The following is a 19,103-nucleotide window of genomic DNA, read 5'->3' on the forward strand; positions in this document are numbered from 1 at the left end:
AGAGAAGGTGGAGGGAAACCCTTTACTCAAAGAATGGGCTCATTTGCCCCTAGGGACCACTCAGTTTTTTAACAGATCCTTGAGTTTTGTTGTCCTGGTAAAACACAGTGAGTTCTCGGGGCCCCAGTCTGGGGATCTGACAGCCGATGGGTGGGGGGTGGGAGGTAGCGACCCAGGGCTTGTCACAGAGTGGGCTGCGAGCCAACGAGCAGCTGACACATGTCTCCTGGCCGGGTTGCAGAAGGCGCTGGAGCAGCAGATGGAGAGCCACCGGGAAGCTCATCAGAAGCAGCTGTCCAGGCTTCGGGATGAAATCGAGGAGAAGCAGAAAATCATCGATGAGATCCGGGAGTGAGTTGGCCTGGGGGCTCACGGGGCGTGGGAGCGGGCACGGCCCCTGGGCCAGCCTGGAGGTCTCTGCCCTCCCCACCCTGTGGACACTGCTCTCAGGTCTCTGTCTCCTTGCCCCATGGGTGCTGGGCTCTGCATTGGTGCCTCAGCAGGCTGGATGTGATGCTTCCGTGGTCTGTTCCCCATCTGGAGCTGAGCCTCCGGGGGCTCTGGCGGGCAGGTGGCAGGCTGGCCCAGCTGCCCTACCTGGTCCCCGTGGAGCAGGGGCACATTGGTGACTCAGCTGGGCAGACACATACCCCAGTAGGTGGGGACATTGTTCTTATGAGGATATGAAGAAAAATCTGAATTGATCCTGATCCAGGGGTTGCGATGGGTTGATACATGCCCCATGGAAGACGGTCAGCTGCCACCGCCTCCTCAGCCCCACACATACCTGCGTACTGCACACCCGGGGCCACCTGGTCGCACGGGCACACTTCTTAGTTGTGTGTCTGTCTGTACGCGAGGGCATCACTGCAGCTGGTCTCTGGTCTCTGCTGAAGAGCCCCCTGCTCAGTAATTACCGCCCCCCGCTCCTCTCACCTTCCCACCTCATCAACACAAGTCCCCGGTCTGCGAGGTACCTTTAGGGTCCTTTCCCGAGGGTTCTTAATGTTTTTGCATAGTGAGTCCCTTGGCAATCTTTGAACCTCTTTGCAGAACAGTGTGTTTAAATACCCCAAATAAAAGACATAGGAAAACAAAGAAAACCAATTATACTGAGATACAGTTCCATCATCCACTGACACCCTCCTCCCCTGTCTACCCCCGCCACCCCAGATCCAGACTAAACTTTCCCTCCTCTGTTTCTGTAGATGAAGAAACATTTCTATATGGGAAGCAAGGTTAAATGATTTACTTAGGGTCACACTGCTAAACAGGGATCAAACTGGAGTTGGGGTTTAATTCTCCAGACTACTCACCCAAATCTCTTGTCAGTGTCCATGAGCTGCTCGCAGAGCACATTTGCATTTAAAAGCAAAAGTGTAAACGATGTGATGGGGCTCTGTGCACAGTCTACCTAGGAAAGCACTCAGCATCGTCTCTCCCCTTCCTCTGGGCCACCCCCATACTCCCGCTCACGCTGAGCTTTCCCCTTTAAGTGTGCCTCTTGTTTGTTATTCTGATGAATCACCCTCAAATTGTTCAACTGGAAGGGGAGGGCAGGGAAGGAAGGTGAGAGAGATGGAGGGTCTCTGCGTGAGTTGACAGGCGAGGAAGTTCCTTGGCCTTTGCCTTTCATATGGCCTCTGAGTTTTCCTTCAGATAGTGTATAATCTGTTCTCTACAATCGTGTAGGCATGGCCATACGAAAGGTTTTATAAGGACCGGGCTGATGTGAATGGTGACCAAATGCCCCCAACCAGATGGCGAGTTTCTTTTTTTTACAGCAGCCCCTGGACTTTCTTTGTGTTTCCTCTCTCTGACCACTGCCCGCTTTTGCCCCCAAGACTTCACAGAGCAGAACTGTCCCTGTGTCAGCGAGGGATTTGGATTTAGGAGATGTTTTCAGAGCATTGGACCAGAGAGGAGGGGAAGGTCGAAGTGGCCAGATAAGGTTCTGGGAGTGCATACGTACCATCTGTAGGGCAGACAAAGCAGAATTCTTACCGGGCTTTCTTTTTCTGTTTTAAAATATCGGCCCGTTTCCCATCTCATTATTTTCCCTCCCAAAGCTCTTGCGCAAGCCAACTATAAATACATTCTTAAAGCCTTATGTTTCATGCCTCTTAGATGTTCCCAGAAATTAGTTTTCACTTGGGCAGGGAGGAAGCTGTGAGGTTGTTCTCTGATCCCTCAAAATCCTCCAGAATTGCTGCTTTTATTGCACAGAGCTAATGGGGTTGGAACATAACCATGTCTTTAGCCGCATGACTCAGAATTTCAGGCTGATGTGGAATGTATTGCTTTTTCCTCTCCATTTCAGTTTGAATCAGAAATTGCAACTGGAACAGGAGAAGCTCAGTTCTGATTATAACAAGCTGAAAATAGAGGACCAAGAGAGAGAAATGAAACTGGAAAAGCTCTTGTGAGTGTGCTTTAAATATTTCCTCTGTTTTCTCTCATCCCCTCAAAGTATTTTTGCCAGGTGCACGGCATGCAGGATCTTAGTTCCCCGACCAGGGAGTGAACCCGTGCCCCTTGCAGTGGAAGTGTGGAGTCTTAACCACTGGACCACCAGGGAAGTCCCCCTCACCACACTGCAAAGTCTTAAAAAGTCTACTTTGGTGATTCAGATACCCAAATATGCAGGTTAGGTCAGGCCAATTTAAAAACAGACCATGGCAATTTGGGTGAGTTGGTTTGTTTTGTTGACTTACCTGCAGTTGCAAATGGTATCTGTGAGAATCCCTGATGCCCCTTTGGTGGTTCACAGTTCCTTTCTGTCTTTTAGATTGCTCAATGATAAAAGAGAACAAGCCAGAGAGGACCTCAAAGGGCTGGAGGAGACAGTGGTACGTTGACATGTTTCCCAACTCATTTTGGTCTCAAAGACCAGATTGGTTTATGATCTTTTGAATTTATTTCTTCTAAAAGTTTATCTGTGCATGCCTTTCTTAAGTATCATTTTAAACATAAAACTTCCTATGGAAACATGAGAGCTGTAGAACATATTCCCCAGGTCTTGACAGAGTGACTAACTGTCCATCCGTCCATCCATCCATCCATCCATCCATCCTTAGGACTGTAACCATGGAGCCCTGACTGAGATTTAAGCTCAAATCAATGCCTGCAATTCTACAGCCTCTGTACATTGTGACTTCCTTCCATTCAACAATCAGTGGATATTTATTGAGCACCTGCTGAGGGCTGGCATTCTTTTAGGTGCTTGAGTTGCATCAATACAAACAGAGATAAGATGCTGGTCTTTATGAAGCTGTCCTCCACCTGGGGGAGACAGACAGTGGACAATAAGGAAGTAGATTATGACCTCCATTAGGTGATTATAGGAAGTGCAGAGGGTGCTGGTTGGGGGTGGCCCCACTGGCAGGTGACATTTGAGCAGGAACTTGAAGCAGGTAAAAGAAGGAGCCGTGGGGATGTCTGGTGGGGGGAGCCTTCCGGGAGAGGCAACAGCCCGTGCCGAGGCCCTGAGGTCAGCCCATGCCCGGCGTGTTGGGGGCCAGCAGGGAGATCAGTGTGTCTGTGGCCCAGAGAAGAGGGGAGGGCAGGAGGAAGGCACAGAGAGGTCAAGGCCAGAGGAGGTGCAGGCCAGGTAGGGCCCTGAGACCTGCAGGGTTTGGGGCAGAAGAGTGACAGATCCACTTCCCTTTGGAAGAAGGGCTCACCATCTGACATCCTGCTCAGTTTTCTCTGTCCTTTCATTGGGTTTGTCTCCTCTGGTCAGCTTCTGTTTCAGTTGCCCTGGGGGATGGCTGCCTGGCTCCAAGGGCTCTCAGGAGCCCTTCAAAATGCCACACAGCCTGTGTTTGAAGACAGACATCCCAAATAGTCTCTCGATTTGGTGAAAACACGTCCAGTCACTTCACATGACACGACAGTAGAGAGAAACTGTTGTTTAGATATGGGCATGCATTTTGATTTCATTCCCATGTCATGTGAATTTATGTGGGACTGAGCCTGAATCCAAGAACCTGGTGACCCCAGGCTGGAGACAGGTGGTTAATCAGGGCTGGACCTGAGGCTGTGCTGTGGCCCCTGGGCCGGCGTTAGCTGCTCCTCAAAGCCAGGGGTTGGAGGGGTGACAAGGAGGGTATGAGCTGTTCAGGACAGAAGTAGGATGGCTGTCCAAAGGAAGTCAGGCCTTTGGGCCCGGTAGAGAAGATGGTGGACAGGACGGCTGGTGGGGAGACTGAAATGAAGCCATGGAATTGCTTCATCTATGTCTGTTTTCCTGGAGAAGTGATACCCATCATCACAAATAATTATAATAACAGAAATATATTGAACATTAAAATGTTACTGTATGCCCACCAGCCAGAGGTCAATATTTCCGTATCTTTTCTTCCTTTACACCCTTGCACTCTCTCTTGCACGCCCTCACCCAGAAGCTCACTCTTCACCCACCGCTCTCTCATGGCCTCACCCACACTCGGGCATAATCGCTTGTTCTGTCTTGCACACACATCCTCACACACATGCGCACCCACAGGCTCTCACATTCACGTCCTCACGCCTGTGATGATCCACTCACCAGCTCTTACACACTCAGTGCACCCATAACACACTCACACTCACTCGTGACCACCCAAACTTTCTCAGCGGCACACTCACACTTTTGCTCATTCACTCTCACACCCTCCCTCACGTCCACTCACACACACTCACCCCATGTGCTCACTCCCCCAGACTCACAAGCTTTCTCTCTTTCACACTCACTCATGAGCATGTCTTTTTTGCCCTTTTGAATGTTTCTTCTTTTTCTTTTCTCTCTTTTTTTTTGGGTACTGCTGCACGGCTTTCGGGATGTTAGTTTCCTGATCAGGGATCGAACCCGTGCCCGCTGCAGTGGAAGCACAGAGTCCTAACCACTGGACCGCCAGGGAAATCCCTTGAATGTGTTTTTAACCACACATTTTCCTCGCTAGCCTCCTCTGATCCACTGGTTTTCCCTCCGCTCCGTCCCCCTCCCACCTGCTCACCTGCATTTCCGCCATCGCACCCCCCCGCCCCACCATGCCCCGGCACACATGCTCACACACTCAGACCCTCACACGTGGATGGACCCACACAGTCTCCCACGTCCCCGCTGCAGTTCTCACTCCCCATCCACACACATCACACACACAAGCTCTCAGTCCTCAAACTGGAGCCCCGAGGTCTGCGCCGTTCCAGACGTGGGTGTTTTTACTTTTCCTTCCATCAGATCCTCCCCAGACTGTCAGTGTTCCTCAGAGGCAGGCTCCCTGTCCTCGGCTGACCCTTCCTGAGTCCTCCTTAGCTCGAGGCCTGCGTTGCCTCCTGGAGTGTCTGGACAGGGCAGGGATGGGGTCTGTGAAGCCTACTCCAGGGGTGACATTGGGAAAGGCTGGCTGCCAAGTGGGGTCGTCTCTGGGGCCCCAGGCAGCCATCTGGCTTTAAGAGGACGCTCTGTACAGGCCCTGGGGCTGGACCTCCTCCTGCTGCACTGATGGGCTTTGTGTCCTCACCTCTCTGGGCCCACCCTCGCCGTCCACTGTGACAGGAAGCTGAGCCCTGAGCTTTTACACGGAGGGCAGCGCCCATGCCGGGAAGGACTTGAGGGAAAGGAAGGGGGTGGGTGAGGGAATGACAGACATGACGGAAGAGAATACACGGGGCTTCGCGGGCACACGCGAGCCACTCACCAGCTGTTCCCAAGGTCTTGAACTGCCCCTCCTGAGCCGTTTATTGAAGTTATCTAAAAACAAACAGAAATGAGAGAAAGTCACCAAACTCAGGACTCTGGATTATTTGGTGCTTGGCCGGGAAGCATCGCCTGGCCCTTTGACAAGTCTCTCCAGGTCTTTTCTCATGTCCCTATGGGGTGGTGGCGTTTTTCTTTTTCCCTTAAATTATTTTATTTCATTTTATTTTGTTTTATTTTTATTTTATTTTATTTTTATTTTTGGCTTTGTGAGGTCTTTGTTGTTGCGTGCGGGCTTTCTCTGCTTGCGGGCAGCGGGGGCTACTCTTTGTTGCGGTGAGCAGGCTCCTCACTGGTGGCTTCTCTTGTCGCCAAACAAGGGCTCTAGGTGTGCAGGCTTCACTAGCTGTGGCACGCGGGGGGATTGTGGCCCGAGGGCTCTAGAGCCCAGGCTCAGTAGTGGTGGTGCTCCGCAGCATGTGGGATCTTCCCGGACAAGGACTCGAACCCGTGTCCCCTGACTTGGCAGGCAGCTTCTTAAGGCAAGGACGTCCCTGGTCGCATTTTTCATGGACAGTATTTACTGTGATTATAGTTCAATCAGTGATGAAATCCGTGAAGCGAGAGAGAGAGAGCTCGCAGAGCAGGGGGCTAGGGCCGAGCTCCCTCGGCACGGCTGCATCACTGAGAGCTCAGAGCAGACCCTCTGCACCTGCTGGCCAGTGGCTCAGCCCTGGACAGGCACCACAAGCACTGTGTCCCAAGAGCAGGCCCACCTGGCCTCCTGCAGAAAGTAATTTGCCTCATCTGAGGGAGCAATTGACTTAAGGTGCTTCTTATTTCAACACAATTACGGAGTTGGACCCAGTAATAAGACCTTAAATTAACACAGAACCTTTATTCTAAGAAACTTATTGTTCCATGGCTTTAGAGCCTGTTTCTTCCTTTTTTCTGTGAGCTTGCGTGAAGTGCATCCCTTGATATTCTGTGTTAGAGCAGGTCAGTTTAGACAAATTGAAAAATGTAAATGTGACTGTCTTTGCCTCCTTACGGAAAATATTTTTAAGGGAACTAGTCATAGGTCCTGTGGTAAATACATGGAGACTTAACTGGAAGGAAATATTCTGGTTTTCTGATTTTGTGAACGGAGGTCACCAGATTTGACTCAGACTTTGTCTTAGCAATCTGATTCCTAAGGGTTCATTGGTAGAAAAGAGTGAAGAGAAAACATGCCCCAAGAAGTTAATTTCATGAAAGTTATAACAGCAACAACAAAAGGCAGTAGTAAAAGCCTAATGAAGAAATGGCTCTCATATACGATGTATCCATACATTAATACTAGCTCACATTTATCGAATATTACGTGCCAGAGACTGCTGTGAGAGTTTTATAAGGATCATCTCATTGAAGCTTAATAACAGCGACTATGAGGGAACTGCTGTTTTTATCCTCATGTTACAAATAAGAAAGCCAAGGCACAGAAAGGTTAGAAAAGTTGCCCAGGGTCACCCAGGTGGTCCGTCCATAAGCTCAGTGGTGTAAAGCAAAGGACCACATGGACCAGGGCCAGAGGAGTGTGGAAACATGAAAAATGTTGGTCAGTTAGGGTGGGAGAAACTGTGGCTCAGTTTTCATTTAAATTTGTTGGCATTTTGTATAATGTGTACACAGTAAGTTAGAGACTGTGCTAATACAACACAGGCCACTAGGAATTTTTATGAGAAAACTTTTGCATTTTTGTGGTTGAAGGGGGAAAACAGGTTCTATTGAAAACACAGCAAAAGAGCAGGCTTTGTGTAGCTTATACTTCATTGTTTGAGTTCCCAGGCTCTGAACCTTGGGGTGCCCCTGGGAAGATGCTGGGTGGAGGGGGCCGACATGAGGGGGTGGGAAGGCCAGAGGAGGTGGGGGACCCATGGCCTCGATGGTTGGCTTGCAGAGTTTTGCAGAGACGTCTGGGGTTGATGGTCTGGTGCCAACTGTGTCATAAATTCAGCATGTGCCCTCATGTAAGCGGCATCTTAACCGTCTTCTCTTCTAGTCTCGAGAACTACAGACTCTGCACAACCTCCGTAAACTCTTCGTCCAGGATCTGACCGCCCGGGTTAAAAAAGTGAGTTCTAGTTTGTGTGAACGGGACTGAGAAGGAAAAGGAGAGTTGGCCAGAAAGAAACATTTTCAGTTGCAGTATCACTTGCTTAAATCGGGGCTGGTTATGCTTAAAAATTAATTACTTCATGCCAGAGAATGTGATTAGAAGAATGTGCTAGAGGGGGAAAACTACTTGGGAACATCTTTTTGTCTGATTTTTCCTTCTTAGTAAAAGGAACTTATAATCCTTTCCTTGGCCTTTATTTCAAATGAACACATATTTATCTGGCCGCAGTATGAAAACTGCTGAGTGATGCAGGGAAAAGCCAGAGGGGTCTGGTCAGACAGTGTGGCCTTGAAGCCTGGTGAATGATGTCAGGAACCGTGGAAGACTCACAGGCTAGACCCTCACATTTGCCTGTTAGGAGGCCACGAGGGGCCGGGTCAGAGTGTATGAAGCACTTTAACATCCGGTGTCTTGTTTGCTGTCCCCAGCAACTGCGTAAGTGGTTCTTAGTGTTCTGTTTTGCAGCTGTGGAGATGGGCTCAGAGGTTACATGGGGAGAGCCAGAGATTGGGTTGGAATCCAGGTCTGTGTGACTTCTGAGTCTGAGCTTCTTTGGTCCATGTGCCACACGCAATGATCTTGGGGAGTCACCGAATGGTGGACCTCCAGAGCAGCTAGCAGAGGTTTCAGGAGAGGGGAGGGAGAGGTGGAAACGGCAAGGGGGCTATGCTTTAAAGATGTTTGAAGGTGATGGAAGAGGAGCACTGGGCATACCCAGAGGTATGATAGGATGGATGGAAGGTATATTTAAGAAGAGTGTGTGCACGGGGTTCTGTGTGAAGGAGCCAAGGAAAAGAGATGAAATATATTATAAAAGGAAAAAAAAAAAAAGAGGAGATGACTGATGGAGTTGGATCTGAGAGGACAGAATTGACAGCATAGGGGAATGTGTTAGTCTTGGTAAATGGAAGGGACTCGCTTTCCCAGAGGGAGAAGTTGAGAAGCCACGGCGGAGACGTTCACAGGGAAATACACGATATGGGAAGAGATGCATCCGACAACTCTGACCTTCTCAGTTAACATGGAGAAGAAGGTCCTTGATGGAGAAGGAAGAGAACGGGGAGCCCACGGAGACTAGAGGAAGCTCAGGCAGCTGGGGGTGGTGGGTGGATTTGCTGGGGTTGAGTGAAAGGATGCAGAGCAGTGATGGGAATGTCCAGCTTAGTGTCAGACACGGATTTGCCATAGCGCCTGACAGCACGATTCTGGTGAGTTTGGAGGCCTGGAATTGAAAATAAGGAAAGAGGGTGGAGAATGATGGCAGATCTCAAGGCCTGAGTGGCAGTGGTCAGGCAGGTAGGTAGTGATGACATCAAGATAGAAATGACCAGAGGACCTGGACCAGGGAGGAGAGAGAGGCCAGAGCAGAGGTGATAGAGACAGAGACTAGAGAGGTTACGACAAGAACTGAAAAGGGTCAGTCGGAGGGAGGAGGTGTTCCGAGGGGGGTGCAGAGCTTGAGATCAGACTTCCCTGACTTCGCGATATAAAACTCTCTAGGAAGGACCTACTCTTAGACCAGTGGTTCTCAAAGTGTGGTCACCTGGCCAGCAGCCCTAGCATCACCTGGGAACAAATTCTCAGGCCCTCCGTGGATCCATTGACTCAGAGACGAGGGTAGGGCCCAGCTCTCTGAGTTTTAACAAACCCTCTTCTGGGTTTGAGAACCCCGGATTTAGATCGAAGAGATAGGTTTAAGATGCTCATATAGGCATCACACCTCAGAAGGAGAAGGGGGGAGATCTCTTCTATAATGAGACAAAGCAAGCCTACTTTGACATTTTTGGACTCCAGGAGGTGTTTGTACATATATTTCCCAACTTATTTGGCCACTCAGCGTGGCAGTGCTGGGGGAACAGTGTTTTTGTCAATCTCAAAATCTGATACGTTTTGAGAGTTGATCCAGCACAGCACACAGGTGCTGTGACGAGTCTGAGACGGATTCAGTAAGTAATTTCATGGAATTGGAAGCTGGAGGGGCAAGCGGAGGCCATCGAGACTTCCCAGTGGGACCACAGACCCTCTCCCACAGCTTGACGACTTATCTCACTTGTGATGTTTGAAATGAAATTTAGGTCTTGGGCTTATGTTTTCACACTGATTCTTCTGACTGAGTTTTGGGACCCTTCCTTTTGAAAAGAAAAGCCTCTATTTACCTACATGCAAGGGAGAGGTATATTTCACAAAGAGAACTAGATCTAATCTGTATCCCTCAAGAGATGATTCGAAGATTTTTGTCAGCTGTCCAAAAAATAACACTTTTGGTACCGATCAAGGAAATTGAGAAGACTGTTGAGTCTGAGCTTTTACGACTACTCCTTATTTTCACTCTCAAAATAACCTTTAGTAAGATTGGGATTTTTTTTTTCCAAAGAAATTTAGAATAGCTCATCCACATGACGCTGGGGCTGAGGGTGGGCAGTGTGGAGGCCTGTCCTGCTGACCCTTTGGTGTTGATGCAGAGTGTAGAGCTGGACAGCGACGACGGAGGAGGCAGTGCTGCCCAGAAGCAGAAGATTTCCTTCCTGGAGAACAACCTGGAGCAGCTCACTAAGGTTCACAAACAGGTAGGAGGGTTGTGTCCGCTTCATTCTGCTTCTCCTTCTCTCCTGGAAAGAAGCCCCGCTGGATTTGGCCCCAGTGAGGGAGGAGGCTCCGATATGGAAGGTAAAAGGACAGTACGTCACCAGAGAATGTCAGTGTTGGAAGGGACCTTGAACTCTTTTGGTCTTCAGTGATTTCCCTTGTATGTAAAATACATTCCTTTTTTTTCCTTTTCCTTTTTTTTTTTTTTTTTTTTGGCCGTGCTGCATGACATGCAAGATCTTAGTTCCCCCACCAGGGATCGAACCCGTGCCCCTTGCAGTGGAAGTGTGGCGTCTTAACCACTGGACTGCCAGTGAAGTCCTAAAGTACTTTCTTTCATGGAAGCCAAATATAAGGAATTGAGTATGAGCTCTCTGGGGTTCGGGGAGTGGGGTGTCCAGTCATGTCTCTTCATCCTGCCTGCAGTGACAGCCCCCCCCCCCCGCTGACCTCAGTGTCTCCCATGATGCTTTTGAGGGCCCTCTGTGGACCCAAAGGCTCCACAGAACGCAAAGTGGATGCCACACAGCTGAGTCAGGCTCCCTGTTTTTATAGATGAGGAAACAGACCAGGAGAGGAAGCGACTGGCTTCATCCCACAGGTGGTAGAACTGGGGCCAGAACCAGCCCCCTCTCTGCTCTGTCGCCCTGTTTCTTGGGCATCCTCTCAGGTTCCTGCGACACCCTGGGGTTTGTCTAGAGTGACAGAGAGCAATAACCATGTCCAAACCTACCGGTGACGTAGGCAGGTTATTTGTCTCCTTTTTGTTTAAAAGGATGTTCATGACGGCTGGAATATTCATGAGGGTTTTCCCTAAATCCTCAAGATTTGGGATCTGATAAAAACGGTCCAACTTTTTGGACCACGTGGCCGAGGGGATGTCATTTCTCTTTGACTTGTTACATCCTTTCTTCAACATTATGATGATGGCATTTCTCCCTGAAGGGAGGATGACAGATTCAACCTGCTTGAAGTCATTCAAACAAATTGTTGATGAGAAATAGAAAAACAGAAACTGCTGGCGAACTTGGAATAGAGCTCTGAAATTCATTAATTATTTTATTCATGAATTCAGTGAATATTTATTAAACATCTACCATCTGCCGGGAACTGGAGCTGGTGCTGGGTGGGGATACAGGAGTAAAGAAAACAGGGGTAGACGCAGCAATAGTTCAACCTTCCTATAGCACTTAGGATTCTCAAAACTTTTCCTGATCCATTTGGATTCCCCCAACGATCCTATTATGCAGTACGTAGACTTATAGTGATTGAAGGACTCACACCTGGTCAGATGGCCAGGCAGTCCCAGAGCTGGCTCTTGCACCCATTCTTAACCCAGGGAGAGCCTGTTCCTTCTTAATTGAAGGTCTTAGGTAATGAAAGAATGAGCAGTATCCCTGAGTTACCCGTTAGCCTCTGGATATGTGGATATGTTGCGAAGTTGGGGTCCAAATCTGGTACTGGTGTAGACATTGTGTCCTGCTTCAGAGAGCTCTAGAACATGAATACCTTTCACTGAGCACTTATGAACTGGCTTCACATTTCTTAGCTTTCACAGCCAATGTCCAAGTAGTCAGTCTTCTCCCAAGTCCGCCCCCTGCCCCAAACAAAAGAGGAAGTACATCCCGCCCAAGCCTGAAAGTTTCCTGTGGCTGGAAATGGCTTTTAATTCTATCCTACACCCCGGCCCCCCTTTCTCGCACCCGTGAAGCCTGTTTGGCAAATTGGAGTCTCAGGGTGTGGGGTTTTATTCTCCTTGGGTGCTCCCAGAGTTTATAGTCTTCCCAAGACGACCTAGCAGGGGGTGGTGGTTCCAGCTGCCCGCCTGTCGCCTCCTCGGCCCCCGCGGTGGGTCTGCCCCTCCCGCCGCCGCGTGGTAACCGCGCGGCTCTGCCTCCCGCCGCAGCTGGTCCGCGACAACGCAGACCTGCGCTGCGAGCTGCCCAAGCTGGAGAAGCGCCTGCGCGCCACGGCCGAGCGCGTCAAGGCGCTGGAGAGCGCGCTGAAGGAGGCCAAGGAGAACGCCATGCGCGACCGCAAGCGCTACCAGCAAGAGGTGGACCGCATCAAAGAGGCCGTGCGAGCCAAGAACATGGCCAGGAGGGCCCACTCGGCGCAGATAGGTACGTGCGCCCGCGCCCGGGCCCTTGAGAGAAGCCGAGGGCTTAGGCTCTGGGCGGGCCTGCTGGCTCCTGCCAGCACCCAGCCTCCATCCTGGCGGGGATGGGATTGCCAGGTGCCGGCTTCCTTACACTAAGAGGTTCTGGGGGCCCTTGTGATCTTCAAAGCTATTGAGCTGAGCAGAGAAGCCGGCCAGCCCTGGCTGCAGGCAAAGGTGTTTGGCTGTAAACAGACAGAGGTACACTTTCTCAGAAATACCAGAATATACGGCTTGCTCAGCAAAGCCTGAAGGCCCCTCCTGTTCTGCACCCGGCGGAACCATGAAGGAGCTACATGTAGCCAGAAGCCTCAGGGAGAGCTGCTTGCGAGTACAGGCTTGGAAATACCCTGGAGAGAGCCCCACATCATCAGTGAGTGCAGGGCACCTGGACACCCAGCCCCTTCGAGACCTGGCTTTGGACCCCCAGCGAAGAACCAGAGTGTAGCTGTTGAGTCATAGTTCCCAGGATAGAGCCATGACAGTAGAAGGGATTTAAGGATGTTCTCTAGAGAGCTTTTTCTTTCTTTCATTTCTTTTCTCTCTTTTTTTAAGCTGAAACGTTTCCAATAACATGTAATATTATTTCTCAACAGATACTGCTGTGCAGATGTTATGTAAACCAGCAACTTCATGTTTCTAGTTTTAAGATTGTAACTTAGATTAGTGGTTCATTGCATTTATTGGGTTTTATACTCTTGGAAAATCTACTGAAAACTGTGGACCCTCGCCCCCGCTAAAATGCATCACAGACAGAATTCTGCATCCAGTTTCAGGGAGATGCTGTTGCAACCCATGGGCACCTATGGATCTGTCTCAGATAAAACTGGAAGTCCTTTGCTTCTAATTTGTTTCTAATTTTCCTCATTAAGAATTGAAGTAATTGATATGTAAGGTCTCTTTGTCCCCTAGACATTGGGTGCCTTGGATTAGCTAGCTGTACTAACAGGAGAGTGCACACCTTCTGCTTTCAGAAAGGTCTGGTGATTGATAAGAATTGTAATGTCAATAAAAATTGTGCCTCTTGGTTTTCACATGTGACCTGGAGGTATCTGGGTGCGGCTGTTTAAGCACTTTCTGAATGGCTTTCTCTCTCTTCTGTCGGTTGGACACAGCCAAGCCCATCCGCCCTGGACACTACCCGGCATCGTCTCCAACGGCCGTCCACGCCATCCGAGGGGGAGGAGGCGGCTCTTCAAACTCCGCTCACTACCAGAAATAAATATGAAGTGAGTCCCTGGTGTCGGGGTGGCTTCTGTCCGGGGCAGCTCTGCTGCTCTCCCTGCTTCTGCCTGGCTCTCAGCCGCGTGCGTGTGGACCTGCATTGGAGAGGAAAGAGTGCCGCTCTACCCCAGCACAGGCCCTGGAGCTTGAGGTTATCAGGAGCCTAGGTCTACCCTCAACTCAGTCTAGGGCCTTAGGGTCTTCCAGCTAAGGCCACCTGGTGCCGGGGACCCTCCAAGGATGGCGTGGGTGTGGTGAATGATTCATCCGAGCTTTCTTTTCTCTGTGGGACTCCCCTCTGTAGCTGGCATCCAAAAGGGCATTAGCTGTTTGTTAACTGCTTTTACCCAGAGCAGGCAGATGGTGGGTGGTTGCTTTCAGTCTCAGGAACTGAATATAAAGAATAATAGAAAGTCAAGTTTTTATAATTACTATCTGAACTCAACAGATGGGGTCTTTAAAAATTGTTGCAGCTTTATGTCTAGGTGGGTCCAGACTCCTTTTTTCTTTGAGATGGTGTCTGAAAACTTCTCTTCCCACAATCCGCATGCCTGACATTGCTCTACCAGCACAAAGAAAAAAGTGCTGTGCTTTAGAAAAGAGAAGGAGAGAGCACAAGCTTGTCCTCTTGTACTTGAGGTAAAGATTTTACTGCTTGGGCAGGGCAGACAGACAGCTAGGTGGCCAGAAAACTCTGTTTAGAGAAACTCCGACACTGGGCGAGTAACCTGTAGAGGGGAGGAGGTGGCTTCTAATGGTGACCTTGGGGTCTGAGTCCTCAAAAAGCAAGCTTGTGAGCCTGACAGCAAAGCTGCAGCAGTCGGGGGCAACTCAGGAGAATGGTGGTTCCTCACCCCCTCCTTTTTGCATCAAGGTAAGGAAAGTGAACACGAGGGGCTGGAGCTCCCACTCGGGCCACGACGGTGCCGCCAGGGCGCACCGTAAAACTTCCAAGGAGGAAGCTCGGTGGCTGCACCCAGACGGCTCTCACCTGCCCTGCCACAGGCAGCATGTCAAGGAGCAGGACAGGCTGAGGCAGCCCATGGGCGGGCAGTGTGCCCACCACCACCTCCTGCTGTGTCCTGGAAGGGTGGATGGGGAGTTATCTTGGCGGTGGGCCACCCTATTCAGATGCGATCTCTGCCTTCAATCAGAAATAAAACTGGATATTATGAAATTACTTTTGGCTACATGTTTTCGGTATTGGGGTTGACGCTTGAAGGGAACTGTAAGAGCAAGTCGGGCAGCTTAGACCAGGAAGCCTAAAGCAGTGGTTCTCGAACTTAGGTGGGTGTCAGCATCATCTAGCTCCCAGAGACCTAGGCTCCTTGAAGTAGCATAGGCCCAGGGCCTTTGTATTTTCACCAAGTACCCCAGGTGATTTTGCTAGCCACCAAAGTTTGAGACCTGCTAGCCTAAAATACCCTAAAGTGGCTTATACAGGATGGATGTTTATTTCTCTGTCACGTAAAGGACATGTGAGGCTGGTCTGTCAGTGGCTGGTGGAAGAACTCTCCAGTGACAACAGAAGGCTAACCTCTTAAATTTAGACGGACTGTCCTCAGCAAGTACCTTCCTTCCTCAAGGTCACCTAAATGCCTTCTGCAGTTCTGGCTATCGTATTGTGTGTTGCATGTGTAGCAAGCAGAGAGGAAGCTGGGGAGAGGCAAAAGCAGCTCTTACAGTTGAATCAGCTTCTCTTAAGTAGCCTTCCCAGAAGTCCCATCTAAATCTGATGCCTGCATCCCTCTGGCCAGAACTGAGACACCTGGCCACATCTAGCTTCAAGGGAGGCTGGAAAAGGTAGTCTTCAGCTGGGCACATCACTGCCCCGAGCAAGAGTAGTGTTCTGTCACCTAGGAAAAGGAGATGGATGTTGGGTGGGCAGCCAGCACCCTGTACTTGTTGAACAGCTAATCTGCAGCAGTGTTGCATTAGATGTAACACCTACGTCACCCCATTTGATGGGAGCACCAGGTTAGTGGGTGCGCTTGGCTCCCAGCAAGCTCTTAGTGAATATACCGGCCCAGGGATTCCGGGGTCAGAGACTGCGCGGTGGAGAGTCCCTCTTCTCGTACATGCCCGTAAAGGCCTGTCAGACCCACATTTTATGTGGCATGCATACAACCAGACGTCAGCCAGCCATCACCTGTATAAGCTCTTGTCACTCTGAAGATTGAAAATCTGGTAAGAGGTCTGGTGAGGCTTTGAAGACCTTCAAGATATAGAACCACCCTCACCCATCATGGTGATTCTTTTCTTTCTCTAACTCAGACTGTTATGAAGTTTTAATGATTTTATCTGAAATGGAACCTCCACCACCCACCTTATCTAATCATTTAACTCCTGTAATTCAGTGTTTTTCTCACAATGTCACCAAACAAACAGGCCCTTTCCAGGTGTCAGGATGGCAGTGGGGTTGAGGGCCCTGGCTTTAGACAGAGACCTGAGTCAGGTGTAGTCTTCCACTGTCTTCAAGTTACTTAACCTCGCAGTCAGTTTCCTTGTCTGTGAAATGGGGAGAATCCTTTTCCTGGACCACTGGCATTGATTTGAGGACTAAATGAGGTCGCGCTACTGAGATGCTTGGCACATAACAAGTGCTCAACAAAATGTCAACTGTAGGAGAGGTTAGCAGTGCAGGCTTGGCACACAGTGAGTGTGTATGTTGGTTTATATTCTCTTCTAATTCTCATAGTTGTTACAAAATAGTTTTTAGTCTGTAGCAATCGGTTATAACCGCTGAGCAGGGAAGGCCCATGTCTGAGTATCCTATTTGGTGTTATGACCGGATACAAGGGGTTTTAAAGAGACAATTGTTAATTTATCCGAAAGTTATGAACAACATCATTGACTATTTTTGTGAAAATAACTGGGCATTGGTCAGTGGAGGTTAAAAAAAGGATAGTAACCAGTGGAGTAGGGAATTATAATTGGAAATGAGGAAATGCTTATTTAAAAATAAGCTTATTTTTAAAAATTGGAAATATGGAGTTCATTGCTTAGGTGGGATCGAAACCTTTTTGAAGTGACCTTTCCTGCTCTTCGGATTCGTTCTGGACTGTGTCTGTCCTGTGGAAATGACCTCAGCTGCCGACTCTGCCCAGCCCCTCTGCTGGAGCCTGAGTGGCACATTCATACGTGGGCAGCATCTGGGTGCCTCTGGGATTTCTTTCTGCTTCATTTCAGGATTCAGGGAATATAGTACTTGCTCTGTGCTTGGTTTATCAGTAAAGAGACAAGGCTCTATTCTTGTGTACGGACACGCTTGTTGGGGGGAGATAGACAGCAAATGAAGACGGTAACTGCAAATAGTGGTAGGTGTTCTGAAGCAAATAAGAACAGGTTAATGAAATAGAGACGGGGGACACTTAGAAGAGGTGGTGACACTTGAGCTGAGAACTTAATGAGGGGAAATGCCAGCCCTGCAATGACATGGGCAGACACTCGCTGGAAGGTAGGTCGAGACTGTGGCATATGTGGGGAACCACGGGAAGGCTGATAAGGCTGGAGAACAGGGGAGACCATCATACTTAGGAATGTTGGGGAGGGAGTTGGGATCAGATAAATGAGGGCTTTGAGGCCGAGGCGAGCGGTTTAGAGTGTAAGCTAAGTGTGCGGGGCCCCTGGCGGGCTTCGGGCATGGGAGTGGTGGGGCTCACTTCACGATGAGGAAACGTCTGCCTGGGCTGGACTCTGGAGGAAGAATGGGGGTGGGGCGGGAGTGAGAGCAGGGGCTCCGCTGGGGGGCTGTTGCAGGTGTCCTCCTAGGGGGGACTGGCAATGGGCCGAGGTGGCGGCAGCAAGTGGTCAGAGGCAGCCTGTGTTGGCGAGCTGAGGGGGGAGGGGAGGGGACGAGGGGTGGGGGCCGGGGGGGAATCAAAGGTGGTTCTTAGGCTGGGGTCCTAGCAACCAGCTCGATATTGGTAACTTTTAGCCATGACTGGGAAAACGGGACAATGGGCAGTTTTTATGGAAAAACAGAGAGTTTGGTTAATTATGAGATGCCTCTGAAACAATCCAACCTAGTTCACCATCCAAGCAGGTATGCTGAGTGAGCAGTGGGACCCGTAAGCTCAGGAGAAAGGTCGGGGCTGAGGTCATAGAGAACTGTGGCCTGGAGATTGTGTTTAAGGCCATGGCGTGGAGGAGGTGACCTGGAGAAAGGTGGTCAGAGGCGGAGGGCGGGGGGAGTTAGACCAGGGCTGGGCACTGGCCAGTGGAAAGGTCAGGAAAAGGAGGGAGCGCCCGTACAGGGTCTGAGGAGGACAATGTGATGTTTGGGGAGGTGACGTGCAGCCCTGGTTCCTGAAGGGAGGTGGTGAGCTGTGCCACAGGCTGCGCAGAGCTCCAGGAGGGTGCGTAGAGCTCCGCGGAGACTGCGGGCTGTGATGAAGCTTCATCAGAAGCTGAGGGGGAAGCATGAACCAGAGAGTGTGGGGGGGGGGACAGAGTCAGCAACCGCATGCAGCTGGGAGTTTTGTTTGAAGGAGCAGAGGAATGGAGGGCTGTGGGGTTAAGACGGGGTCCACACTTGGGGGTGTTTTTGTTTTGCCTTTTTTTTTTGGTTTTTCTCCCCCCCCCCCCCCCCCATTAATTAATTTTGGCTGTGTTGGGTCTTTGTTGCTGTTGCGCGGGCTTTCTCTCGTTGTGGCGAGGGGGCTACTCTTTGTTGCGATGCACAAGCTTCTCTTGTTCCAGAGCATGGGCTCTAGGTGCGTGGGCTTCGGTAGTTGCCGCACGTGGACTCAGTAGTTGTGGCTTGCAGGTTCTGGAGAGCAGGCTCAGTAGCCGTGGCGCACGGACTTTCGTGGCTCCATAGCACATGGGTTCTTCCTGGACCAGGGCTCAAACCCGTGTCCCCTGTATTGGCAGGCGGGTTTGTAACCACTGCGCCACCAGGGAAGTCCCTGCATTTGTTTTTGAAGGTGGGAGCTGTGACAGCTTATTCGTACGCTGATGGTAATGATCCAGCTGGGCTGGGAAGTGGATGACTTAGGAGACGGGAGAAGGACAGTAGAGAGAACTGGCTTCCTGAGAGGTGCTGCTGTCCAGGACACAAGCAGAGGCGACACTGCACCCAAGGTGACGGAGGCAGAGTGGAAAGTACGGTTGCCGGGAGCTGGTAGACGGGGGTGCGTGGGGAGGTGAAGCAGTTCTCAGTGCTCGTTTTCTCGCACAAGTCGGCAGCCAGGTTATCCGCTGAGAGGGTCGGGGGAGATGGGGTTGCAGGCTGAAGAGAGAAGGTGTGAAGTGGGCCTCTCGGGCAAAGATGAGTGCTTATTTGAGGCCCCCAC

General features: G+C 50.3%; 1 protein-coding gene across 2 annotated transcripts in view; it reads left to right on the forward strand.

The window, feature by feature from the left end:
* The window catches only part of KIF5C (kinesin family member 5C), a 153,498-nt gene that overhangs the window by 125,817 nt on the left and 8,578 nt on the right, over window positions 1–19,103 (forward strand). For both annotated transcript variants that reach the window (XM_057745260.1, XM_057745259.1), the window contains 7 exons: window positions 242–351; window positions 2,321–2,422; window positions 2,789–2,849; window positions 7,722–7,793; window positions 10,301–10,405; window positions 12,331–12,547; window positions 13,698–13,811. In XM_057745260.1, coding sequence (XP_057601243.1) covers window positions 242–351; window positions 2,321–2,422; window positions 2,789–2,849; window positions 7,722–7,793; window positions 10,301–10,405; window positions 12,331–12,547; window positions 13,698–13,804 — 774 coding nt within the window. In that variant the 3' untranslated portion in view covers window positions 13,805–13,811. The remainder of the gene's footprint in view (window positions 1–241; window positions 352–2,320; window positions 2,423–2,788; window positions 2,850–7,721; window positions 7,794–10,300; window positions 10,406–12,330; window positions 12,548–13,697; window positions 13,812–19,103) is intronic.

The sequence above is a fragment of the Hippopotamus amphibius genome, chromosome 8 (assembly GCF_030028045.1).
Source record: "Hippopotamus amphibius kiboko isolate mHipAmp2 chromosome 8, mHipAmp2.hap2, whole genome shotgun sequence".
NCBI classification, from domain to species: Eukaryota; Metazoa; Chordata; class Mammalia; order Artiodactyla; family Hippopotamidae; genus Hippopotamus; species Hippopotamus amphibius.